This window comes from Lipophrys pholis, assembly GCF_963383615.2.
Source record: "Lipophrys pholis genome assembly, chromosome: 17".
NCBI lineage: Eukaryota > Metazoa > Chordata > Actinopteri > Blenniiformes > Blenniidae > Lipophrys > Lipophrys pholis.
In genome coordinates, this window is record NC_137643.1 from 5,096,844 (window position 1) to 5,123,976 (window position 27,133).

At 42.5% G+C, this 27,133-nt stretch overlaps 1 protein-coding gene across 5 annotated transcripts in view; it reads left to right on the plus strand.

Annotated features, from left to right (window-relative positions):
* cnot3b (CCR4-NOT transcription complex, subunit 3b) overlaps positions 1–22,658 on the plus strand; it is a 28,089-nt gene extending 5,431 nt beyond the window's left edge. Inside the window, exons 3-20 of one of the 5 annotated variants that reach the window (XM_080484337.1) lie at positions 3,181–3,248; positions 4,598–4,672; positions 5,945–6,034; positions 8,021–8,149; positions 9,537–9,632; positions 12,515–12,643; positions 12,770–12,860; positions 13,369–13,502; positions 15,476–15,532; positions 15,938–16,922; positions 17,430–17,535; positions 17,676–17,823; positions 18,345–18,441; positions 18,741–18,942; positions 19,361–19,402; positions 20,933–21,065; positions 21,830–21,955; positions 22,484–22,658. In XM_080484337.1, the coding sequence (XP_080340463.1) occupies positions 3,181–3,248; positions 4,598–4,672; positions 5,945–6,034; positions 8,021–8,149; positions 9,537–9,632; positions 12,515–12,643; positions 12,770–12,860; positions 13,369–13,502; positions 15,476–15,532; positions 15,938–16,922; positions 17,430–17,535; positions 17,676–17,823; positions 18,345–18,441; positions 18,741–18,942; positions 19,361–19,402; positions 20,933–21,065; positions 21,830–21,955; positions 22,484–22,582 (2,807 nt within the window). In that variant the 3' untranslated portion in view covers positions 22,583–22,658. Of the gene's footprint in view, positions 1–3,180; positions 3,249–4,597; positions 4,673–5,944; positions 6,035–8,020; positions 8,150–9,536; positions 9,633–12,514; positions 12,644–12,769; positions 12,861–13,368; positions 13,503–15,475; positions 15,533–15,937; positions 16,923–17,429; positions 17,536–17,675; positions 17,824–18,344; positions 18,442–18,740; positions 18,943–19,360; positions 19,403–20,370; positions 20,450–20,932; positions 21,066–21,829; positions 21,956–22,483 lie in introns of those variants that run through there. The other 4 variants (XM_080484338.1, XM_080484339.1, XM_080484341.1 and 1 more) reach the window with 4 other exon arrangements.
* The last annotated feature ends 4,475 nt before the right edge of the window (positions 22,659–27,133 follow it).

The following is a 27,133-nucleotide window of genomic DNA, read 5'->3' on the forward strand; positions in this document are numbered from 1 at the left end:
CTGAGATGAGCTGCGCGTTGATATCTGCCTCTGACTGTTTCTTCGATTAGTTGAACAAACAACAAAAAAAAAAACCCTGTTCTGGACAGTTTGTGTGCTGTAACGTGGTTTTACAGCAGAACGTAGCCTCGTGTTTAATCTGTAAGGACTGAACATGGGACGGCTTTTTATTTTATCTGTGTAATAATTTCACATTTTTTTCATGACTCATTGAATATTCTTCATAAAAACATTGGAAAATCTTCCACAATTATGTAATAAATTCGATTTTCTCAATGGATTTAATTAAATTGAAATTTGCCTTTTTAGATTGAGTAAAAACAACGAGAAGTATTTATTATTTTAGTGGGTAGTGGTAGGAGTCTATTTCTACTGAACAGAAAAAGGTACAAGACTTTTTGTTTTAAGATGATGGCATGATAAATAAATAGGAGTTATTAAGCGATAAACTTTCTGTCAAGTAAAATGTCAAACAATATTTATTGACATAAATCATTTTATGCAATATTTTGATTAACTTAATTAGTATGCTATAACCCAGCATCAACTATTAAATTCTGACAATAGTTGATCTTTATTTAACTTAAACTCGCAGAGCAATATTTTTAAGAAATGATTTATTAACCAGTTGAAGTAGCCTGAAAGTTTCACAATATACATAACCTAACTTGTCCTCTGCATTCAGGAGTACTTCCACAAGTGAGTAGATGGTGAGCTCCTAAACCGATTCCTCAACAATTTCATTAGTTGTTGTCAGATATTAAAATATATATATAAAATAAGACGTTTTGTGTCTGGTTACTAGTTCTTTTTCCAGCTCCTCTGAACAGTTTGTTTAATTTGGTTTCGCTCACGCCGCCTGTATTTAATGATGTTTCAGCCCTCACACACACACACACACACACACACACTTTCTCTCTTACTGGTTCAGTTCTATTATCAGTATTTTCGGCCACAGCGGTGACGCTGGTCGAGACCAACATCTCTGCTCGTCAGATCCAAATTCTCCTCCCAGGTCTGTCACTTTGACGTGATTTTTCATCTCAAGTTTGTCACTGCGGGCTGAAAACACAGTTTCTGACAGGTTTCAGCATCACTCGTCCTTCCCTGGTGCTCCTGTGACTTCTCTTCCTGTCACTTTACAAACAAAGCGCAGTCACACATGCATGTGTCTCCCCTAAAACATCTTCACGGAGAGGAGAAGATCAAGCACCAGCCGTACCCTGGCTCTGTCAGATTGTAATGGATTATTACAGAGGAGGTAGACTTTCATCTAAAAATAACACGCCCTCAGCAGCACCGTAACATCAAGGCTCTTTGAGGCCAGACTCCTACCCGAGTTTGTTCAGATGACCTCGTCTGAAGTTGCTGAGCACTTCATGCTTCACTATTTGTTTTCTTATTGTCGCCTCCACAATTGTTCAAATGTGACTATGAAGCACCGAGGCGTCGATTGGATTATTATTTATTTATGTTTTTTTTTTTAATGAATCTCAGTGTTTTGGTGTTATTTGATGGGGAAACAAACTATGAACCACTTTTGAGGTTTTGATTGTTCATGTTTACAATTTGTGTTTCTTAAAAAGCAATTCTAAAAATACCATTGCTACATGGAGTCGTGCTTTAATACTCTTTACTATTGCAAGCTAAACTTTTTAGTGGAAACTTTAACATCTTACTTTGCTTAATTGACTAATTAATAGTGGGGGAAATGTTTAAAGGCTTCAAAGTCGCATGGTTGCGATTTTGTGTATTTGTTTTTTATGACTAGTTTTATTGTCAGAAAGTAACAAATGAAGTAATCCATGCATTCACAGTCATTCTACACATTAAGAGTAACTTTTATCATATCGGTAAATTAATGTAAAGTTCTTTTAAACACGCAAATCTCCTAAAATTACACAGATTCTCATGTTTTTCTTTATCAACTGAGTCCGGAAGCTTAAGGCGCTAACCTTGAAGTCATGGGTTGTTTTCACCCTCGAGTGTTTCCTACTTTAAAACTTTTCCAGGAGTTTTATTCCTTCATCTTCCTGAAGACTCACGAATCATGACTGACTCTGATTTTGATGTCACATGCTGCAGCCTTTATATTCTCCTGAATTTTACCATCTCAAGCTTTGACAGCTTCTGAAAGAGTGACCGATTTATTTATTGTTCAGTTCTTAATGACATGAAATCTAGTAATTGGTGTGTTTGTTTTACAAAACGGACTATTGTGCCGTCAAATGACAGAAAATTCGAACTCTGAGTTAAAACGTAGCGTATTAGGAAGAACCGACTTCCCACTAAATTTAAAACGGAGGCATGCAGACATGGAAAAATGCTGGAGGTGATGTGAGCCAGGTCAGAACTGCAAAAAATAGCCCGAAATTGTTGTTTTTCCTGTTTACATTTCATAGCGAGCGGCTAATCTGTGTCACACCGTGAGAGGACCTCGTAAATCTGGGATATGCCGGTGATAGCAAAGCCTAAATCTAGACATGTTTGACTCCCCCCTAATCTGTTTTGACTCCACCGCCCGCTATTTATGGAGCTGCACATGCAAGATTTCAGTGACTTTATCTGGCCTTAATGTTACAAAACACATTTGTGTACGTGTATGCATGTCACCTCTCGCTTACAAACATAATGTGCCTTTTACGCTCTGCATATTTCATGAGATGTCGGCAGCAATTTGTAAGAACCCCGCTGTGGTATCCACTGTTTGTTGTGTTTTCTGTGTGTCTGATACAAAAACCGAGCACTCCAGTGGCCTGTTTTGTTAAAAAAATTTTTTAAAAAAGTGAGCGCGTTGCTGAGAAAACCCTCTCCAACCTGGAGTTTGAAATATAACAAAGGCCGGTGAAATTGAGTTTTCATTTGGTGACATTCATGAAAACTCAAGGATCAACAATATTGCTGCCGAGTGTTACCACATTTCTTTTTACTGTTGATAATGACGAATCACACGTGTGTTTGAATACAATGGTGTTGATAATGAATTATTATGCAATGAAGAGGACACTGGTTGGTTTAGACGTGATGGTTCTATTTTCCGTATCAAATCAATTGATACACGTCACTAATGATTCTTTCCACAATTGATCACATGATCCACTGTCGTCATTCTTTCAGGCTTGAAAGCACTATTTGTTTATGTTCTGTTTACGTATTTTGCTCTTTCTTTTTGTGCTCCAGGTGAAATAGATCGATGTCTGAAAAAAGTAGCGGAAGGAGTGGAACAGTTTGAAGACATCTGGCAAAAGGTAAGACGTCAAAGCTTCCAGCGATTTCTCCAGGAACTGGGAAGTGGGAAAGTTTTTACTTTTAAATGGGGGGGGGAAAGTAAACCAGAGCATTGTCGAAATTCGAAATTTGATATTTCCAAGAGGGAAATTTGACTGAAATGAACCAGATGGTAGTTGGACATAAACATGAGAGACTGTATTTCTTAATGAAGGTACTTTTTATTTTGGGGGAAAATAACCAACAACAAACTTTTCAAATCAAAACTTTTTTGTGCTTGTATATATTTTCCCCCCTACAATCGAGCATCGACCGATCCAACACATTTTCATCTGGGGACACTGGCATGTATGAATTTACCTCAAAGTATGTGAGGCTGAAATATAATGTGGAGACTGCAGAACTTTCCATAGATCCAAAAGCTTTAAAAAAAACAAAAAAAAACAACTCACAGTCACATGGTTATTTGGTCACATGGCTCACACATATGTGAAGTATTTGGTCTGCAGTTTACTATGATTGCTTTGGCACAGTCGCACTCGGACCACAACCTCTGCTGCGCTTTTACTTATAGATGGATCAATATGTTGATGATAAAAATGAAGTAAAAAAAACACACTAATGGTCTAAAGATGTTTTGTTTCTAATCAATGACTAAAAACACAATAAATCCTGCCTTTTGAGACACTGGAAATTAATGTTTTTCATTATAAAATGCCTCATAGCTATTTGATTCAATGCCTCCTGAATAATCCTTGTTGTGAAGAGGGAATAAATACAGAAGAATCTCCCAGTTGGGCTCACTGCTGATGAAAACATGGTATTTATGGACTCGAGTGTCTTTAGCCCGGTGCCTTCATTGTAGTTAAATAACTGCTATCAATACCACAAACAGGACGCTCAATGCTCAAGATGCTCATAATAACACTGAGTGGAAGTTAAAGCAGCCCTGAGCGAACGGCGGCTCCGAGGCCCAGAGAGCAGATCAGTTCTGCTAATAAAGAGACAGAAAGTCATTAGTGGTTTCGTTAGCCAGCATCCCAGTCGTCCTCTTTCCCTTCATTACATCCTGTATTTATTGTGTCTTTTTGGCCACTGCTACACTTCCATCACACTTTCCCGGGGCTTGTTTCCCCACTTAAATACTGTTACTCTGCTCCAGGTGCCTTCTTGTTCTGCCTTTCTTGGTTTGTTTCAAAATCAGTTCAGCTGCTATAGTCTTGTTTTCCTATGTAAGTTATGGTAATTTTGCTGGTGAAACAAGTTGAATTCAATTTAAATATAGTTTGTGGAGGTGTTGTTAATGAATATCCAGTAGTACATTATCAGCATTATTACATTTAATTTTGCTTTTTTCTTTTCTCCACAGCTTCACAATGCAGCCAACGCCAACCAGAAGGAGAAGTATGAAGCAGACCTCAAGAAAGAGATTAAAAAGCTACAGGTGAGAACGAGATGATGCAGGCCGATTAAAATCCTCCTGCATTTTGAGAGACAAAACCTTTTTAATGGTCAGAATCTTGTTTATTTTAAATGGTACCAGATAAAGCTGCTGATTTTGCTCTGAAACGTTTAGAAGGAGCGGTGGAGTTTTAGCCCACATCTCGGTGGATGTTTGTGCCCCTCGGGCACTTTGACTAAACTGGTTGACCCAGTTTCACTCCAGCTGAGGCCTCGAATGCTGACTCGTCTCTCCGGGGGGGGGGGGGCACGTACTCATGGGAGCATTTGAAGCCGATTACTGTGTCAATAAACCTGCTAACTTACTTGAAATGCACCAGTTCAGTCAATCAGTAAATGAGGACACTGGGAAATCACCCAGAAACATAAAACATGACCAAAACACGTGAAGGACTTTGAGGCGGCATCATAATATTCATTCGTGGTTTCATTCACTCCTTATCGTGGCATCATTGGTGAATCTTGAGTTTTATTCTTTAACAACCTGTTGGTGGCGCCGTTAGAGGATGATTGCTGTCTATATCACAGAAACGTAAGAAGGTTGTCTGGCATGAAGAAGATACAGTATTTATTACATTAAGGCAGTGGTTTCCAACACCACATTGTTTAGTTTTTAGTCGTGTGCGAATGTAGTTTTGACAGCCCGCTCTAATGATCCAAGGGGATCCAGACCCCAGGGGATCCAGACCCCAGGTTGGAAACAACTTTGTGCGTTGATGCTTCAAAAATCAGTCCGTATTTGGAAGTCCAGCTCATAAACACATATAAATGTTTGTTTTCAGCTCCAGATTGCTTCTACACCTGCCTGAAATCTGGTTATAGTGTTACCTTCCCCGCGTCCCGCCTGGTTGACCTGATGGCACGCCGATTGAAGTGTGTTCTGTGTGATTTTCACACGTTGACAAACGCTGCAGATCGGCTGTAACGCCATAAACGGGGTCTAATTTGTTGCCAGTCTGCAGCAGGCTGGTGGGACACAAACTGCTGGAGTTGGCTTAAAGTGATGTTTCTGGAAATTGGATGACAAGGCTGGTTTGCTGGTGCCTGCAAGTGACGGTGTGCGTTTCCACGCCTGCGTGCAGCGTGTTAAATATCACCGGACTCCAAGCCAAGCCTGTTCACCATCCATGACTGCTGGAGATCAGTCTCTGCATGTATCAGGACGTTCACTCCTGTATCTTTCTCTCTCCCTGCTTTGCTCACTTTTGTTTCTTTCCCTCTTCCTCCACTTCTTCTTCTTCTTCTGGTCCTGCAGCGTCTTCGAGACCAGATCAAGACGTGGGTGGCGTCCAACGAGATCAAAGACAAAAGGCAGCTAGTAGAAAACCGCAAACTCATAGAAACGGTGAGTAGCAACCAAAGACGGAGGATCAGAACGACCCGTGTTGTCTTTCACAGCAGTTTGGATATTCTGAGGTGAAAATGATGAACAGGTTTCCTTTCTTCAGCAGGTCATTTCATAATTCCACAAAGTTCTAAAAGTTTACCTTCAACTTTCAGGTCATACTTCAATCTAATGGTGATTCATTAGCCATTAGAGGATGATATGCTGAGTGTTATTTGTGGTGTTTTTCTGCTGTATTTTGTCCTGTACGGTCACGTAAATCCAGTCAGTTTCAAAGGAAGGCAGGACAAAGAGAAAACTGCTGAATGACCAACACCTTTTTAGTGTTTTTATGTTATTTACTGAAACACAGTTTAAACGTTGCTATTGAATCCAATTTCAGAATCTTTCACTTTTTACTTTAGTGGCTTTATAAAGTCTGAAAATCTTACATAATGATGTCATTTATATATGATAAAGATGCAACCAAAGTCACTCATAGTTTCTATCTTAAAAATCTCTAAAAACCTTCACATAAACTCTTATTACAAATTGTGTCTACTCAGCTGCTCTTTTCTCGTAACGGCGAGTCAGTGCAACTTTTGCCATAGACAGTAAAAACACACACACACTGAAGAAATGATCCTGATATCAACATCATTGACATTCAAAGACTCAGTTTGTAATCTTAATAATTACACAAGTGAGATTATTGTCTTCTGCAGAGTAAACTTGGAACCAATCAGATGTTTTCATGTCAGTACTACATGACACTGGAGCGTCATTGTAGATGGGCCTAAAGGATTTGCAAAGTAAAGTGTAATCCCCGGTTTGATTCTGGGCTTTAGGGGCTTTTCTCTGTGGCGTTGCATGTATTGATAGTAATAATCTGCTCTTTCTTTAGAGAGTACAGATGTGGCAGTGACTGTTAACAGAGTATTCACGAAGCCCGATCAGTCAATATGAGCGACAGTGACAAATACTAGCACAGCCTCTGGTGCTGATCCAATAGTTACACTGAAAAGCTGCATTCAGGATTTACTGATCACGGAGCAGGAATCGGCGGGAGTAGCTTCGACGTGGAACACCTGCTCTTTAGCCTCGCCGCTCCGCCCGTCGGCCTCCAGAGCTGCGTGAGCCTTTGATGAGGCCTATTGAGATGGCCTGAAAGCGAGCCACCTGCCTGCACAATGAGACGAGAGCGACTCGGCAGAGCTCCCTCTGATCTCCGCCACTTTCTTTTGATTTCTTTTTTTTTTTTCCCTGATCCTCGAGCTGCTCTCTCCACAAGGTTTCATGTGGTTCGGTTGGCCAACCTGAAATCACCGTCTGGTCCCGCAGGAAAAGGCGACTAGTCTCATTTTAAACATCTTGACTTCACAGTAAAAGAAGGTTCATGACCAGTGAGAGTATTCACACACAAACTTTCAGCAGAAATTAAACGGATTTCACTGAAACTGGGGAGATTCTCACTGGGACTAGTACAAAGGCTTGTGTACTGTTAATGCTCTCGTATTTATGTACCACTGTTTTGTCTTTAGTGATGCATCGCTGACCTGGCTTTCAGATTATACAGTTATTTGCATTTTTTTACTCCAGTTTTTCCCTTATTTTTAAATTTTTCGTTTATTAGCTGTATTATTGTCTTATAACAAGTTTATTAATGCATTTACTTTTTATTTCGCTTTGATCTGTTTCCACCTTTAGTTTCATCCCCCTTTTGTCATTTTAATAATTGTTGATTTTCATTACATATAGTCTTGAGAAATAAAGCAAAAAGGGCTAAATAGTTACTGTTCTTGTCCTCAGTAGTTTGATCTCCCAGGACCTTGTTGTCATTCATCTTTGTGGCAATTAGATTTGTTCTGATATGCACAAAATACCAATAAATCTTTGAAATAACAGCAAAAAGCTGAGCTTTTAAACACTCGGAATGCATGTTGGGGGCTTCTGTTTTTGTAGAAAGTCAGAAGAAAATATATATTCTTTGTATGTTTGTGCTTTCAGCAAATGGAGCGTTTCAAGATCGTGGAAAGAGAAACGAAGACGAAGGCGTACTCTAAAGAAGGGCTGGGTCTGGCCCAGAAGGTGGACCCGGCGCAGAGGGAGAAGGAGGAGGTCGGCACGTGGCTAACGGTGAGTCCGAAAAAATACGGCATGTCGCATTATACTGCAAGTTACAAAACGGCCTCTTGAAACAAAACAAGAAAACATCAGTCTGAAGCTACATTTCCTCTTTTTTTCTGTTTTGTTGTAGCTTAAGAAAACAAGTGAAACATGTCAACACAACTTCAACCTCTTTTAAATAGTATGAAATAATACAGTAGAGCTGCAGAGGACTGGATTTGTGAATATAAACAAACGAACACTCGACAATATATCGACGCAGAATTGGCTGCAAGTGAATTTGTACGCCAGATTCAGATGAAGTGGCGGTAACCGAGTTCAGGTGAAGCCTCGCAAAGAGCCGTCTGTCTGAACGAGGTGGATTGGAGAACTTTTCAATCACTCAGAAGTGAGGAAACTTTCTGTATCAGACGAGCAGTGAACAGCTCGCGCACAAGTAAATTTACTGCTTCGATTGTTTTAGCTTTTGTGTTTGACGAAACCTGAAAACTAGAATAAGACTTGACTGCGGTCAAAAACAAAACTTAAATCACCAGAAGCCACTTCTGCTCCAATATGTAATTAAGGCGGTGGTTCTACTGGTTTTACAGTCCTGAACTTGAAATAAGAGAGAGGCGTTTGTCTGGTTAACGTTGCACTCGTACTGACATTTCTCACATCAGACCAGAGGCTGGAGAGTTGTTGTTGTTGTTGCAATAGATCACACGTTCGATCATCATAGTCAGATTTTTAGCAGCTCAGAAATCAACCAACGGCTATTGAAATGTAGAAAATGTCAAAGCGGCTGCCGGAATCCCTCTTTCGTACACATCATTGAGTTTCTGCGGTGAGAATAGCGAGCTTCTGAAGCCTGTCGCATTGTAGGCTTTAGTCCTGTCAGCATTCAAACTCGCTCGATCTCCCATTTTACCACACGAGAGTTTGCGGGAAGTGGATTCAAACGGACTCGGTTCACTTGCTTGATCCGCTCCAGTGTGTGGATGTCAGTGTTTACTCTCCCGCAAACAAGACTGCAGGAACGCACCGACCACTGACGTTCATACTGACGACGACCTTTAACCTTGAGCGCTTCACAATCAAATCTGAATCATCGGGATGTACGGACTGAGCAAGCTATATTATTTGGCAAACTAAAAGGATTTTTCTTCACAACAATTCATTGGATCTCAAGTGTTCAGTTACTTTTCTACCTGGAAATTGAACATATCAAATTTTAGCTTTTGAAAAATTTCCTGCAGACGAAAGGTTTCGTAAAAGCGTCTTTTATTCCCCAGTTAAGTTCAACCAATGATCAAACTTTCTGATATTTTCAGTTCAGATGAATCGAAACCACTGAGAACCAGCCGAACCAGTTCATACCGCATCTGTAAAGTTTTCTTTTTTCTCCTCCTTCCAGAATACGATAGACACATTAAACATGCAGGTGGACCAGTTTGAGAGTGAAGTGGAGTCTCTATCGGTCCAGACGAAGAAAAAGAAAGGAGACAAGGAGGTTGGTGATCTTATTCATTCATTATTCTCCTCCCCTCTCACTCCTGTTGAGTTTCTTTCTTCTACTCCTCTCTCTCTCTCTCTCTCTCTCTCTCTCTCTCTCTCTCTCTCTCTCCTGTTCGCAGCTCACACAGACCTCTTCTTTTATCTCTTCTCTCCTCTGTGGCACAGAGGTCAGATAACATGTCCTCCATTCATCTTCTGCCTCAGCCCTGACGAGAATAACCTTGCTGACCACTTCTCTCACTTTCTCTTGGACGTTCCCTCCAGGGGCCTCATTTATAGAGAAATCTCTCATCGGCACGGTGCAGACATTTCAAATACCCGGGACTTGACCGTCCTGTGTTTGACATTCATTCCTCAAACCTACAATCTCAGACTTCTTATGTTGCAGAAAGTGGCTGCAGCTAACACCCGTATGAAAAAAATAAATAAATAAATAAGAAGAGTCCCTGTGGGGTTTTACTCACTATTTCTTGTGCAGCTGCCTGAAGCGTGAGCCCGTCGCTCTCAGCAGATACATTCAGTAAAGTGTTGCATTGTTGTGTCGAGACGCGTTTCTGGTCTCGAGTGCTGAAGTGACCCGATGTGAAGAGCGGAAGAAGGGAAGCAGCGCCGAACACGCTGACATGAGTTCACTAACACGCAGCAGAGAAGATTAAGTTTTTAAAATAGCTCCCAGACGTAAGGCTCATTTAGGTCCTAAAACTGAAAATGTCTTTAGTTATGGTAATATTAGTTCAGCAGCACCTTTTTTCTATTTCACTCTGTATGTTTTAGTAGAACCTGTATGTATGTGTTTATAAAGGCTTTTGATGGGTAAACTTTAATTAGTAATTGTGGCTGATTGGATGGGATGATTGAATAATCATTTCCCGGTTTGTGTAAGAAGCTTTTAACATATTTAACTGTAGATTCTTACTAAAGCGCTGATGGTGAGCTCTTAGTCATTAAATATTGTCAGCTATTGTTGCTATCATACATAGTGCCTTTATTTATACGGGCAAGACATTCATGGAGCTACTTGAAGCAAACATAAATAGCAAACCCATACCAACTGTACAGTCTGCAAATAAATCATGACATCGAGACACTCTTCTAATTTATTCGGCTGCTTTCACATGAGTGGAAAACACAAAATCATCATCAGTAAATCACATCTGCCTGTGACGGTGGGTTTGCTGGCCCGGTCCTCAGAGGCGTCTCATTTCAACTCTGCACTTTTTTTCAAGCTTCCAGTTGATATTTGTGTTAAAGGAATTGCTGTCTGCAGCTTTAAAAGGAAGCAATGGTTGCTTCTCTTTACCACCTGGATACTCACCGGTCACTTCTCTCTTGTTTATTCCCAGAGAATGTATAAATATGCACACGCACATTTTCAGTAGTTTTTTCCAGCATATCAAAGGGTTAAGTTAAGTTTAGATGCAGTTTCACAGGGTTTCAACCAACAGTTTGAAAAAGCATAAAGTTATTTTCTAAATGAGGGGTGGAGGTTTGTTTCTCCTACATATCAGACTGTGTTAATATGTAGTTTGCTATTTTCTCAGCATGTGACGTGTTGAGGAAAAACCCCATGAGCTGGAGTCAGTGGCTCGGTTTGTGGGTATGAAATATAAACGCTTGTTAAATTTAGAGAACGGTGTCTGAACTGGTGCATCTAGTTCAATCTAACGTCATTAAATATTTTTATTTGAGAATAATTTCAGCAGTTTAAACCGATAGGCACTCTGTTGAATTACACGACGTGCAGGCGACACACTGATTAGTCTTTGCTCAATCAAATTGAAATCATTGCGCTTATTACAAACAATACGTCGGCTTTATATTTCATGATTTTGGCCGGATCTTTCATTATGTTACAAGATTACAACTTGAATCAGTCAGTACGTGGAAACAAATTAAAAAAAGTTGACTCATGTGGAGCCGAACAACCTTCATCCTTTCAGTTGTTTATTCTTCTCCCGCTTCCTGCTGCACTGGGCGGACTAAAGTGACTGTGCAATACATTATGTTAAATAAATCATAAAAAGAAAGAAAGCCGGCGTGCTGGAAAAAAAACCCGTTAAGTGAACGCACCTTAAGTTCATTGCCTTGAGTTCTGTACGGAGAAGCGTTCATGTGCTGGTGCAGCATTAATGAGCGCCGAGCTGAAACGCATTAACAGCTTCCGCTCTGCTCCCTCCGCTTAACGCAGCTGAACAACGTATACATCTTTAAGTGTTCGGGCTTTGTGTTTTAACAGCTGCTTCCCGCCGTTTTATTTTTCTTTTAGCAATAATCACATCAGTCCAGGCTGCGATCTGGAGCGACACTCCGACATGTGCCTGCCTTCGTTGTGTTCATTTATATTCTAATGACCTCCACGGCACCTTTTGGATAAATACACATGTGTGTGTATATGTATGTGTGTATATATATATATATATATATATATGTGTGACATTTAAAGTGCTCAAGACTGTGTGAATTCACTGTTGAGGAGTTGAAGATTAAATATTAAAATCAGAAGTAGTGCTTTTGTTGCTATATGATCCATTAAGCCCTAAAGTGCACATGCAGCAGCGGCTCGTGCTCGCACGCTCGTGTAATTCTCATGTTTCTGTCTGACTTATTTTACTTAAAGTTTAACACGTTTTTCCTTCCAGTTACTCATTACTTGTTTTTCTTTCTAAATGCAGTTTTGTTTCCTGTTTTCCCCCCATAAATATTTGATTCAAGTTTGTGTTGTGCATTGTATTGAAATGCTGCCCGTGCTTGGATTAAAAATAAATAAATAAATAAAAATGTTTGAACTAGAAAAAGATGTTTCACAGAAAACAAATGCAATTTTCTTGAGCTAATTTGGGGTACCTCTGTCCTCTGTTCCAAACTTTCTTCCCACAGAAGCAGGACCGGATCGAGGAGCTGAAGAAGTTTGTCGAGAAGCATCGGCACCACATCCTGATGCTGGAGACGATACTGAGGATGCTGGACAATGACTCGGTGCAGGTGGACGCCATCAAGAAGATCAAGGTTGGTCGTTCACCTCGCAGTTTCTGTTCTTTCATCATTTCATTTCATTTCCACCCTCGTGGATCCCAGCAGCTGAAAAAGCACCAGAAGTTCCTGTTGATTGAACTTTCTTTGTTCTTTTTAAAGGACGACGTGGAGTACTATCTGGACTCGTCGCAGGACCCCGACTTTGAGGAGAATGAGTTCCTTTATGACGACCTGGATCTGGAGGACATTCGTAAGTAGAAAATATGATGTGGAAACCTTTCGTATGTCTGAAAACTGATTTGTGGTTAAAAAAATAAGCAAACAGGTTGCTAGCATCAGACAAGTTCTATGTATCAAAAGTGTAAATAATTTGATTTATCAAACCGTGTTAATCATCTTCCTGGAATATATTGACGATTTTCAAACAATGGCTTTAAATTGTTATAATTTTCCAGATGATCTGCTGTTTGGTATTCACAGAGAACATTTAGCACATTTTTTATTTGGTTCACCCTCTTGGTCTGCTCTGCTGCTCATCCCACAAATGCATGGTCCTTACAAATATAGCAGGACACACTTGAAGAGTAGAATTTTCATTGCTAAGAAGTATTTTGTTGTTTTTTCCAATAAAGATTACAACAAAATATTACTTGTTTTAATACAAAGTTGATTTCTTTGGTGGAGAGAAACTTTCCTCCGATGTGGAGTTGTTCTGACGAGGCCTGTGGAGTTGATCAGACCTCCTTCCCTCCCTGCAGCTCAGTCGCTGGTCGCCACCTCCCCGCCGGGCCACTCGCACTTGGAGGACGAGCTCTTCCAGCACTCCAGCAGCACACCCACCTCCACCACCTCCTCCTCGCCCATCCCCCCGTCGCCTGCCACTTGCACTACAGTAAGAAACTTTACACTCAACTTTCCCTGCTCTCAATTGACTCCCTGAACTGAAATATTTGAGGAAAGATTCTAAACACTGCATAAAGTTATCTTTTGGTACTTTTCAGTAATGAAGAGTAAATTGGACTTTGCTGTATTTTTCTTTTTTTCTTCTCATAAGTGGCAAAACTTTCCTGCATAATATTAGCATGTTTTCTCTACAATCTTTCTCTCTCTCTATTGCCTAATCTAAAAAGAATTTTTTATTCATGTGGATTCAAAAAAACAATGACTTGCCTGTGGCTTCAGCAGCAGAAATAATCAGGTTATTATCTCTACATGACCTCTGCACTTGTCACTGTGGGTTGCTGTGACGTAACGGAGGGAAATTAAGTTGATTGTTAACACTCACCTGGAGTCAAGTCGGGTCAGGATGTGAAATAAAAATGTAAGATAATTGCCTTTGTAGCTATTGTAGCGCCCTGCCATCTGCTCTTATTGTTCGCCTGTGTTGCCTTAACATCGTCTGTTCTTCCTCTTCGCCCACACGCAGTATGGAGTGGGAGCCGTTATTATAGGGCCAACGTGTCTGAATAGAAGGCGTGGTAACGTTCACAGCAGATGATGAGGAGTTAAACTCTGGCTTGAAAGGGAAATGTAAAGGATGGAGTGCACAGTGTGCTGCAATGACTCCTGGGATCCAGTGTAGTTTAGCTTAGTTCAATGTTTCTGTGAAGACTTTCAGAAGTGGTTGGAAGATAAGTCGGCGCAAAAAGAGGTTTCATACAGATTAAGATACAGAGCACAACTTGGACGCTTTGTGATTGTTCAACAAGTAAATGTTCGTGAAGGACAAGCCCTTATAAGTTAATACGTTTTTATTTGCAGCATTATTAAAAGGAACAAGTAAATCCTCCCTCCATAAATCATTTAATGAACAATGTTTCCATGGCGAGTTGATTTGTCCTTGTTTGTGAAGTTATCAGTCCAAATATCAACCAGAAATTTTATTTGGTTTTAGCTTTAGCTGCGTTTTCCTTCACAATATTTGATCATATGTGAATATTCTCTGAACACGAACCACAGGAAAGAGTTCATCAGACTGAAAGCTGATACACATTTATCTCTTAACATACACCATAACTGATAAACAAACATTAAGCCTTCAAATAGGATATGCTCCTCAGCACCATCTTTAACTCTTAACTAACTTTAAAGGTAAAAGCTATATCATACTGATTTTATAACCTCTATTAGATGCATATTTATTCTATATAACTTTCCTTTCTTAAGAAATGCTCCCAGACAAACATACTTTATATTATGGAATTTCCTGAGCAGATTGGAGTCAGATCACAAGTTCATCACAGGTGTGACTCAGACTGTCATTAACACACACACACACACACAAAACCGCAGGCAGATTAAAATCACTATTCAACCTACAAGCATGTCTAACGTGTCTTTGGAATCTGGAATGAAGCTACATTACCTGGATAAAAACCCTATGCAGCCACAGGAAGAACATTCGACCAATAACCTGAAAGATGTGAGGTAACACTGCCTACTGTGCTGCCCCAAATAATACAACTCTTAATAGAAAGGCGAAGAAGATTTTATTTTTATTTTTTAAACCAGTAGCATTTTTTCCGTGGATCCAAGCTTTATCAAATGACACAGTACATTTCATAAAGGGCACTTTAAAGTACTTAATTGGACTGATCAAGGCGAAGAACATATTTGACTTTTATTTATATAAATTCCGTGGGTGATCTACAAAGGGAGCGATCCAACAGCCCAACTAGAGCCACAAGAGGTGACGATGTGGAGAAATCTGCAGCAGAAGGACGACAAGAAGTGGAGCACATCTGCAACTATCGGTTAAATGTTATTAATAAATGAAGGGGAAAGAAGCAAGTCAGCAAAGTTGTAGACTGATTGAAAGGGGAACTGCTGATCCGTCCTACAAAACAGGTGTTTGGTGTTTTTCAGGAGAACTCAGAAGACGACAAGAAGAGGGGACGTTCAACAGACAGTGAAATTTGTCAGGTTGGTGTGAACATTCTGGAGCTTTACTTCTAATTCAACTCGCATTCAAAACATTTCCAGTCACCTCTGATTCAGAAAGATCCAGTAAAATATTCCCTTTTAATAAAATGGGTGTTGCAACTAAAATGCTTAGAAATAATTACAATAGTTGAATGGTGTTCATTTTGTTGTTCTAAATACATATTTTATAGAGGTAAATTCCTGCATTTACCTGTTAAAAAAAAGTCTATAATATAAATAATTACAATAGAAGTGGTTGAAGCGTATTGTTGCATCATGAGGTGCCAGTCCAACATGGGGAAATCGGCTTTAATCTCAACAATGCAGAAAGATGTCAGTGATGCAAGCTGATATTTGTACCAGAGCACATGAAATACAATCAATGTTTTTTTTTTTCTTTTACAGTCACCTGTGAAGAATGGAAACCCCTCCTTGTTATCCTCTTCCTCTTCCTCCTCTTCTTCCTCCGTCTCGGGACTGACCTCATGCTCACTGGTCTCTATGGCGACCATTGCTGGGGGAGGAAGCAGCAGCAGCAGCAGCAGCAGCAGCAGCAGCAGCAGCTCTGGGGGCAACAGTCATCACATCAACTCGGGAAGTTTCCTCTCCAACACTTCTGCCGGCAGCTACAGTAACGCCACCCAGCAGCAGCCGCACCCGTCAGCACAGCAGCAGCAGGCCAAAATCTCAGCGATCTCCTCCTCCACTCCCATCTCCAACCCCAGCACCTCCATCAACAGCCACCTGGCCTCCTCCGCCTCCCCACCCAACGCCAGCACGCAGGGGCTCACGTCAAACTCTCAGCTCCAGGCTCTGTCGGGGCTCACGTCGTCATCCAACAGCCTGGGGCTCAGCCTCGGCCTCTCCCTGGGGAAAGGAGGCATGGTGGGCTCCATCACCACCAGCTCCATGTCCGCGGGCCTCGGCCTCTCAGGGATGCCGGCATCCTTGAGCAGCATGGCGGGCCTTCTGTCCAGCTCAACACCGGCGCCTTATGCTCAGGCGGCCGCCTCAGGCACCATCGGCTCCGGCTTACCTGGCTCCCTGGGAGGCGTCGCCACGTCGCCGAACATCAGCTCGCTCGGCTCCATCGGCAGCGGGAACATGACGGTCGGCGGGCCGACATCCTCGACGGGGGGCCTGCTGGGCGCGGCGCCGGGGCTGGGAGGCATCAGCTCTGGGATTCTGGGTTTGGGTTCCGGTCAGTCCGGGATGCAGGGCTCCTCCCTAGTTTCTCCGACCCAGGTGGGCGGGTTGGCTCCAGGTAGCGGCGTCGGAGTCATTGGGAGCAATGGAGGCAGCTCTGGATCGTCAGGGAGCGGAATGGCGGGAGGTATCTCATCGCTCTCCATACGACCGCCAAGCCGACAGAAGCAGAACGGTAGCACAAGTGAGTATCTGACGAGTGCACAAGCAGCAGCACAAGCTTGTTATTGATCCGCATTGGACTTAAAGAGCAGCACTTCGTGCTTTTTGAGCAATTATTGATATTGTGGAGGAACACGTAGAGTCTGGAAAATCATTAAAAATGTCCTTTTAGAACAACATTTTTAATTTTAAAAAAAAGCAATGGAATTCACTGCATGTGAAAGGCTATTTCTTTTGATTACATTACATATAAGTAAATAGTCACATTCGCTGAAAACGGAATTGTTGCCTTCAAACCCAGAATGACATGAGAATTGATCAGGTTTTAAATGCTGTGATAATTGTTTAAAAACGGGCTCGGATCAAAGTTGCTTACTTTTCATTATTTATATTCTTTCATATTTTTCTTTTTTACTACACATTGGAATTATGGTGTGACTTCCTCTTAAATCCCCTCTGGTCTGAAAGCTGTTTGTCTCTGCTGACTAGATTTGAGTTTCTTCTAACTTTTATCATCTTCACTTCGCAGGTTACAGTGCTGTGGTAGCAGACAGCACAACAGACTCCGCCCTCAACAGTGCCAGCCAATCACAAAGCAGCCAATCTTCAAGTTTGACCTCCACAGCCAATCAGCCGTAAGTGTGAAGTTGCGAAACTGTATTTCTCTGCCTTTACGTTTGCAGTTTGGGCGTTTTATGGAAATAACTTCCCGACTGTTAGGGTTTTTGAATCTTGAACTGATCTGTGTCCCCCTCTCTCCTCTTCTTCCTCCCAGTAAGGACACTGGTCCCAGTTTACTGGGCTCCGTGAGTTTGTCGTCCATATCACCGTCACCAGCCTCCTACAGCGAGGCCAAAACGGTGAGCGGCAGCAGCCTTCTGAACGGGCCGCTGTCCTACTCACAGCCCTCCGACAGCATCAAGGTGAGTGTGCACACACACACACACACACTCCTCACCTCCTTCACATAACTTCAGGTGTGTTTAAAATCCTTGTTTTTCTGAGTGGGGAGAGGATGTTGTTTACTGTTGCCACTTAATAAAGAAGTTAATCTCCCAAATACTCCGCAGGGCATTAATTTTCCTGCGAGTACAGGAGCAGCAGCTTCACTTTAATTAATTGTGCCAACAGACAAATCCAATGGGGGTGGTTACGGTCTCAATACTGCCGTTTGTACAGAAAACAAACTCCAGCCGATATCAGGAAATGTCAACAAATTGGGAAAAATAGAGATGGATGACAGATAAAGGTTATTATGTAACTGACTCTAAGCCTGCGTTCTGTCTTGGTTTAAGTATTTTTAAGGCATGCCTTGATACTATGAAGTTCTTCTCTTTTTGATTTAAAGTGTAAAATGTGAGCAGATGTAAACATTACCGTTGGTGTGGTCATGGAGTTTCCTCCACACGTTTTTCCCATGAGCCTCCTTGTCTGTCTTCATCAGCCCCAGGAGCCTCTGAGCAGCCTCAAGTCCATGGCCGAGCGAGCAGCACTCAGCTCAGGGATCGAGGGAGACATGTCCTCCCTGCACCTCACTGCAGGTAACACACACACACACACACACACACACACACACACACACACACACACAGGCCTTGATAAAAGGAGATAGAGGGTTGCCACCGAGCAGAAATAGAAGAGCTGTAGTTTAATGGAACAAAATGTCATCTCACCTCCCACTCTCAGCCTCCTCTGAACAAGAACTGCTGATGATATTATCATCCCTGACTCAACTTCTCTCTTTGTCTATCCAACTCTCAAATCCTGACACCCCCCCTTTCATTCCCCTCACTTTTCCTCTTCTTCTTCCTCTTCTGCTCTCCACCCTCGCCCTGCTCAGACATCTTCCCCAGCAGCACTGCGACCCCCTCGGGCCCCCCGTCAGCGCCTCAGCTCTCGCTGTCGGAGGTCAGCATCCCCCCGTCGTTAGGGGTGTGTCCGCTGGGGCCGGTTCCCCTGTCCAAAGACCAGCTCTACCAACAGGCCATGGAGGAGGCGGCGTGGACGCACATGCCACACCCGTCCGACTCCGAGAGGATCAGGTGGGGGGGGATTTGTTTGCAATCTTTGATTTTCCAGCATCTGATTCATTTTCCCCCCAGACGGATACAAGTAATGAACTAACAATGGACACGTCACACGGCATGAGAACAAAAGACATATCAACACAGCTCAGACAACAGTGTGTCATGACCGACGGTCACATGCGACCTCCATGAACATCATGTAATGTTAATGCCTTACAGTTCACCTTTTGATTAACTCCACAATCGGACACTCACTTTGTGAAGTTCAGCAGAGGCGAGGTTTCCCCACCCCCACCCCCCACCCCCACCCCCCGGCAGTGGTTCGAGGAGTTCCCAACACAAACCTGACATTATTTTGATTACCACATTGTAAACTGTTAACTGATGCTTTCCTGCAGTACTTAGATTAGATATTCTTTTATTGATCCCACAGCGAACCAGAAGTGAAGTGGGATGGCACGCAAAAAGTACAGAGGTAAAGAAAAAGAGAATATGTGCACAATTTGAGATGCAATTCACACAATATGGGGTGACGAGTACACAATATGAAATGATATCTATTGTAGTACAAGATGCACGGCTCATGTTTTTACACGATGAGGATGCGCACCAATCAAAACACTGCATTTAGAGTTTACTTCACTTCATCTGCAGCTGTATAAAATCATAACATTCCACTTAATTTCCATTTATCCTTCCAATATTTCCTCATTCTCATCAGAGAGGGCTGCTCTTCTGTTTAACAAGAGATTTTCACCAAATTGCATCAATCTGCACGGGCCAAACACAGAGAGGCTCATTCACTCCTCCGACTGACGTCGGGAATCAGAATAATCTGAGAAAACTCAGAAACATGCAAACACAACACAGAATGGGCTTGAGCCAGGGATCGTCCTGCTGTGAGGCGAGAGCGAAAACCACTACATCACCATGCGGCCCTTCACGAGCTCGTCTGTTTATTTAGGATTTCTCTGCTGCATGCAATGATGAGACACACACACACACACAATTACAGAGCAGATTATCCTGTACGGTACCTACAATGGATTCAGCCCACACAGCTCCAATTGACATTTAAAACCAAACACTCAAACCCTCTTGTTCCACAGTACCTGTTGTTTAACAGCCAAGAGAAAAGAACACACACACACACACACACACACACACACACACACACACACACACACACACACACACTGAGTGAGCCTGCAGGGATTTCTTCTATATTTAAAATGAGAGCCTGTCATTGACTCTTGAGTGAAATAAACACGTGGCAGATTTTTTTTAATTTTATTTATTTATTACTTTTATCTGTTGACAAACACTAATTGCCATCAGTGTTTCATAAGGAGTGCTCGTGTTAGTCTGACGCTGCTCCTTCTCCAAACTTTCTGCTCCACCACTGAGTTTAAACTTCACAGGTGTTATTTATGGTGTTCACAGACCTGATGGAAGCAAGGACACGCCGAGTTTGTCACTGGTCTAAAAATACTGGGTTCAGATGGAAAAAGTGCATCTGTTTGTGAGTGTGTGTGTGTGTGTGTGTGTGTGTGTGTGGGTGTTTGTGTGTCCCAATACTGACTTTTCCTACTCTGACTGGATCCATCAACTCTCTGAAGGTCCAAACATGTTAAACTGTGTGTGTCATCTTGTTCGACCAGCCCACGTACGTTTGTCTAAAGCTTAAAATATCAGGATAAAGTCATGATTCCATAGAAAGTCTTCACCTTTTTAAAACCTTTTTTTATTTTTGATGTATTCACCAAGATAGGACAGTGTGGAAAGACATTTGGTCAGTTGATTAAAGGGAGAAAAAAAATAAAGAATCTTACGCGACGAGGCAAAATGACACCACTCACAGTTTTACCTTTTTCACTCGGAGTTCTCTGATCACCGTCAGTTGTGAAGAACCAGAACGTTGTCGGTTGAGTGTTTGTCGTACCTGCATGTCTGTTGAATAGTCTGATTCGGTGTTGCTGACTCTTCCTGTGTGTCCACGTCACAGGCAGTACCTGATGAGGAACCCCTGCCCCACCCTGCCTTTCCACCACCAGGTGCCGCCGCCCCACTCCGACACTGTAGAGTTCTACCAGAGGCTTTCCACAGAAACCCTCTTCTTCATCTTCTACTACCTGGAGGTACCGTCCCTCACTCTGCACACTTTCATTTTTCTTCAGTGGATGACGCATAGATCCAAACACATAACAACATGATGTTTGTTTTTCCAAACAGCAGTGCCATTTCTCTTGTCAACCAATTAGTTTCCAGCAGTACAGACGATAAAGCTGTAGTTTCTACCGGCCAGATGATAATCCTGCTGATCTACTAACTTTATACTGTGACGGGAAAACACATTTGTAAGGGAGGGAAACATTTCTTTATTTGGTTAACATGAATCTTTAAGTGTTTTAAGTTGATTTAACAAAAGTTCTATTGGCATCATCAAGAATAAAGTTAGATTAGCATCGTATCAGTGATTGGCTGAGATGGAATGATTTCGACCAATGAGAATGCCCGCTTCATTTCACTCCTCGTCAGACATTTTGCACGCAGCTTGTTCATTTGTTTGCGATATTTTCTGTGGGAGTATAACGTTTTTAACACTTGATGAAGCAAGTTAGAGACATATTTTACTCTTTTCATAATCTGACTGTTCAGCAGATATCAGAAAGACTGTGTACGGTGATTAATTCTTATTAACTTGTTCTTTTACAAAATAGAGCTCAAATGGGATTTTTCCTGTCGCGAACCCAGAATATAAATAATGCAATGTTTTGTTACAGGAAACGTGTTTAAAATGTTTCTTCTTTATCTATAAACAACTTTTGTTCTGCTGCAAAAAGTGTTATTTGTCCATATGAACCATCACTCCTCTGTTTTCTCTCGCTCTTTTCCCCTGCAGGGCACTAAGGCCCAGTATCTGGCAGCCAAAGCCCTGAAGAAGCAGTCCTGGAGGTTCCACACTAAATACATGATGTGGTTTCAGAGGCACGAAGAGCCCAAGACCATCACTGATGAGTTTGAGCAGGTGAGCGTCGCGTCTGCAGCCTCCGATTCCCCGTTCAGCTTTAAGAAACTGGGAAATCCTCCTGTTTGCAGCAGCAACCGTCTTCAGTTCACCCGTTTGTTATCGAAATCTCACAACTCGTCCCAGAAACATGATTTCTCAGTCGCGTGGAGGAAGTGTGAGCGTTGTTAGAGGACGTTCACCGTCACACTTCAATACTGGAACAATGTAATAACTATAATAGAGGTAAAGCTGCACATTAATACATTTGTCCTGTGTGACGTGTCGCCAGGCTAATATACAGAGACGAACCGGAAATCTGGTGAAAGACCAAAAGTTCTCAGACACGTGTGGATTTAAATACACTCTGTGATTTAAATTAAAAAAATATATATATTACAAAAAATGAAAGAAATTGTTAGTAATGTTTGAAAATGGAAATCAGAAGTTTAATTTTATTGTTACGGATGTAATTATTCACCTCGCGTCTCTGACTTCACCTCAGACTAAAACCAAAGACTCCCTAAAGTGGCCTTTTCTGGTTTTCAGGGAACTTACATTTACTTTGACTATGAGAAGTGGGGCCAGCGGAAGAAGGAGGGTTTCACGTTCGAGTACCGGTACCTGGAAGACCGAGACCTGCAGTGACGCCGCTCCACGGACGGAGGGATGGACGGACAGCGGAGAGGCGGACAAGGCCGATCCTCCTGCTGACATTCCTGGATCTGACCTCAACTCGGCTCGGCGAGGGGGGAGGAGGCGTGAGGGAGGGGAAGGGGGGAGGGGGGGGTGTCACACAGACACATTTGAAACCTCTCAACAGCTGACCCTCCAACCTGCCTTAGCCCCGCCCCCACCCATCCCTCATCACTTTTCATTTCCACCTTTTCTCCTGACAAACGACCCCACACACACACACACACACTCACACTCACACTCACACAGAGAAACACAATAATCACAGCGATCGTTTGCTTTCCTCCACGTTTAAGTTCCTGTCGGCTTTAAAAAAAACTGTTGCTTTTATCGACACCAAAAGGACCAAAGATGATTGGTTGATTACCGAGTATCGGCTCTGTTCCCGGGAAACTGCTTCAGAATTCAAACAGTCCCGAGGCTGAAACCCGACATTAAAAGAAAAGTGGGGACGTTTCCTCCCAACATTCTGATTGGACGTTTTTCCGTCCCGAAGGCAGCGATCGCTGGAAACACGTTTGTTTGATGTCGCGAACCCTCCGTGTAAGTCAGGCTGACAAAGGTTTGTTTATTAAAGAAAACGTTTTAAAAAGTTACAAGTTCTCCAAAACGTCCCACATTCCCAGTGGGAAGTTTCCAGTTTCTCCGTCTTCAAATGTTTGAGGTATTATTATTATTATTTTTTTTTTTCTCCTCACTCCTGAACGCACCGGCCGCCCCGCTTTACCCGCTGTCGTGAGCATTAAAAAGAACGATGACATCATCACCCGCACGTTTACCAAAGAATTCCACTTTACCAGCAGGAAGTTCCCAGTTTGATGGTAAAATTCCCACTGGGACTTTGGAACACAACGCGAGTTAGAAAAACATTTTCCTGCTCGTTTCAGCTTGACTTTAATTTCTCTGGGGTTTTTTTGTTTTTGTTTATTTTTTCCTGAATTTCTTCTTCACTCGATGACTCGTTTTAACGTCGACTGGATTCTCCGAGCTCTTTGTCACAAACCGGAAATGCTTTCACTCTGAAACGAACTTCTCTCCCCCGGGTTGAGTCTTCGCTGCCTTCGGGACGATGTAATTGAGTTTTTTTTTCTCGTCACTGCTGCCGATGTGAGAGGCCGTGGAGCCTCAGGTGAGCCGACAGGCTCCGCCCACACTCCCCTCGTTTTGGTCGTATTCCTGTCAAAGCGTTACAAAGCAGCGGGTGTGTTTCAGTGTGTGTGTGTGTGTGTGTGTGTGTGTGTGTGTGTGTGTGTGTGAGACAGTCGGCGAGGTGTTGGTCGTAACGGACTTCTTGTGCAGAGCCGCGTCAAAATCTTCAGTTTTAGTTAAAGTTTCTGCGTTTGGCCCCTCGAGCTTTCGAGCTTTCTCATCGTCCCAAAAGAAAAAAACAACCAACCAAAAAGCCGTTTTCATCCTGGTTTTCCTCCGGTCGCCTCTCGTCTCGCAAACTGGTTTTATTGATTTTAACTTTTCTTTCCTTTTAACCAAACACGGCGGCAGAAGGTTCCGCTCATCTCCTCCACCTGCTTCGTCCCGCGCCGGGCCGCCGTGCGTCCGTGGAGCTCGCCGCGCTTTATTTTTCAAGAATTGTGAGTCTTGGTTTTCTTCTGGAGGCGTTAATGTGTTTCGGTTTCCCGGCCTCGGGCTGAAGCTGCTGCAGCCTCAGACAGTTTAAAGATTAGCCTGTTAGTGCGACGACTCTAATGCTCAGGGTCACTGTGGAGTCTGCATGTTCTCTCCCTTGCATGCACCAGTGAGCAGTCCAGGATGAATCGGCGGCTCCAAGTTGTTTTTGTCTTTCTGGAGAATGAAAACTGGAAGAATCCCCCCCTGGCTGGCGCTGGTTTTTAATGGGCTTATGGCCGCTGTTGGAATATGATTTGTGGAGGTACGAGGCTTAACGTCAACAGGAAGTGCTGCAGTGATCACAAAGCAGATACAGAGGATGAGATATAAGAGTTTGTTCACACACACACACACACACACACACACACACACACACACACACACACACACACACACACACACACACACACACACACGCACACACGGGTGTGAGGTTCAATGTTTGACACCGTCGGCCGGGGCGAAGCAGCCGGGTGAAAGTTCTGCTGAACGTGACTCGGTACCAAGCAGAGGTCAGGTGAACGGCGTGTCGTGGGTGTCGGATGTTACCAGCAGCCGGACGGACAGTTTGTTAGTCCCCCCCCCCCCCCCCCCCCCCCCCCCCCCCCCCACCTTCCTCTTCCTCCACCTCCTCCTCCTCCTCTGTGCTGAAGAACACAAACCGAACAACACCAGCACTGCTGCCCACATCTCGCCTCTGTCCTCCAGCTCTCTGCTCCGTGTTTACACACCCAAGAGCTCGGCTGGGCCACGATAAACACACACACACACACACACACACACACACACACACACACACTGCCTGCATCATGCTTGTAGCTCTTCTTCACACCTTCCTTTTCTCTCGCTCCCTCTCCTCTCTCCCCCTCTTCATGCCAGGTAGATATTTCCTTTGTTTCTCAGGAAGTATTTGATAAACCATTTTATGAGGAAATGTATCCGCCAGCAGCACAACAGCGAATCCGTACCACACTTTTTCAGTTGGAATTTTTGAGCTTGTGTTCCCCCCCCGGCGGCTCTCTTCATTTCGTTTTCACAAAAAAAAAAAAAAAAAAAAAACTTTTGTTTTTGTTGTTTTCTAAGCAAATATCCTCCAATGTTTGGAGCTGCACCCGGAGCAGAGACCAGCTTTATATTTTCTATTTGTTGGATTATTTATGGAAGATTTTTTTTTTTTTTTGTGAGGGCGGGGGGGTCATTTTACAACCCAGCTGAGAACAAGGTGTTTTAAAGGTCATTGAGGTGTTCTTTTTTTTTTTTTTCTATAATCTCTCACACACACACACATGCAGACACACACACACCTCCACTCTCTATTCACTTGACTGATAGTCCTGCTTTTAATCATTTGTGTTTACTTTATTTTTGACAAGCGGAAGAGACGAGAGATCAATCCGAGAGCCCAAATGTGAATCTCTCTCTCTGCTCCCTTGACAAGTGTTGTATAGACTCGTTCTTCAAACCTCTCCTTTTACTTTTTTTTTTTTTTTTTTTACTTTTGTTTGTTGTCGTCAGACAGCATGAAATAATGACACTTTCAAAGTGGCGGTGAAAACGTAAATAATGACATAACCACGAATAAAGGATTGTAAGATATTAATAAAGAATTACTTTTCAGAAGTCTGTGCTCCTGTGCTGCTTTATGGTGGGACTGTTGGTAGGACTTCCAAATGACTTGGTGAAATGTGTAAAATTGTAAAAAATAAATAAGCTTTTACTTCAGCGTAGCTCACATTTATGATCGATGGGAAAGGCAAAAAAAAAAAAAAAAGTATTAAATAAGTGGAGAATTTTAAAACAATGTAAAATTAAACTAATATAATGTCAAACTTGCCAGTAACTTAATAATTTGGGTCATGTCAAATAAAGCTGATAAGGTAGTGATGATAATGTAAAAAAACAAAGTAGTTGAATGCTGCACGTCTTCAATAAAGCCACTTATTTTTAAGAAACAATCTGAAAAGTCTCTTATTTCCAAGACACAACTGCAGTTTTCACATTTTCTTTCTTTTTAAATAGGGTCCTAATAAAGTAATGACTTTACTTTATTGGCATTAATGCATTTAAAATGGACAGAAGTGATTTACCGATCTACAAGGGCATCTCCCAATGTCCGAAGATGTTTCCGTTTGTAAAAGTTGTTTTTCATTATTCTCTTCAGCATGAGCAGCTGGGAGGAGGCTTCATGTCAACACTGGACTAAAATCTTTGAGTTAGTTCAGGATTACTGATGCATTCCTCCGGTCAACAGGAGTCTAATGAAACAGTAACGGATCAGTAATAAAGCCGCATTACTGCTCAAAGTATCAGTGTGACGGTAACATTTTATAGCACCTCGGGCCTCACATGGTTAACGATGGATCAAACTGACTGAACAGCACGTAGGTTACATGGCAGAGAGCCTGGAGGAGGAGGAGAGGAGGGGAGGCATTGTGCTGTACCTTTTATGAGTGTGACTGCATTATGTGGCGCTGTATGGAACAATAAAGCTTTTATGAAGCTGCAGTGGGCGAGGCTGCAGGTTAGATTAAGAGGACGTACCACTTGTTCTCTGGGAAAGCCATTAGCACGAGCTGCGCTTCGTTCAAGGCTGATTTTAAAATCCTCTATCTCCCGAGTTTCCTCTCTTGGTCGTCTGGACCGTCTGTTCGCTTCACATCTGCTTGAATAAGGAAACACTGTCACTACCAAACTGAGTCGTATTGTGATGGATCAGATTTCTCCATTTAAACTGCAATCAAAATGTGACATTGGTGAAACCGGCAGCGAAAAAGTTTGGAGATACTTGTAAAAGTGACTCCTCTCCCTCAGTTAGACCTCTGTCAGTCGGATGCTTGAACGGTGAAGGTTCATGTTTTGGGTGTTTCTTTTTCTTTG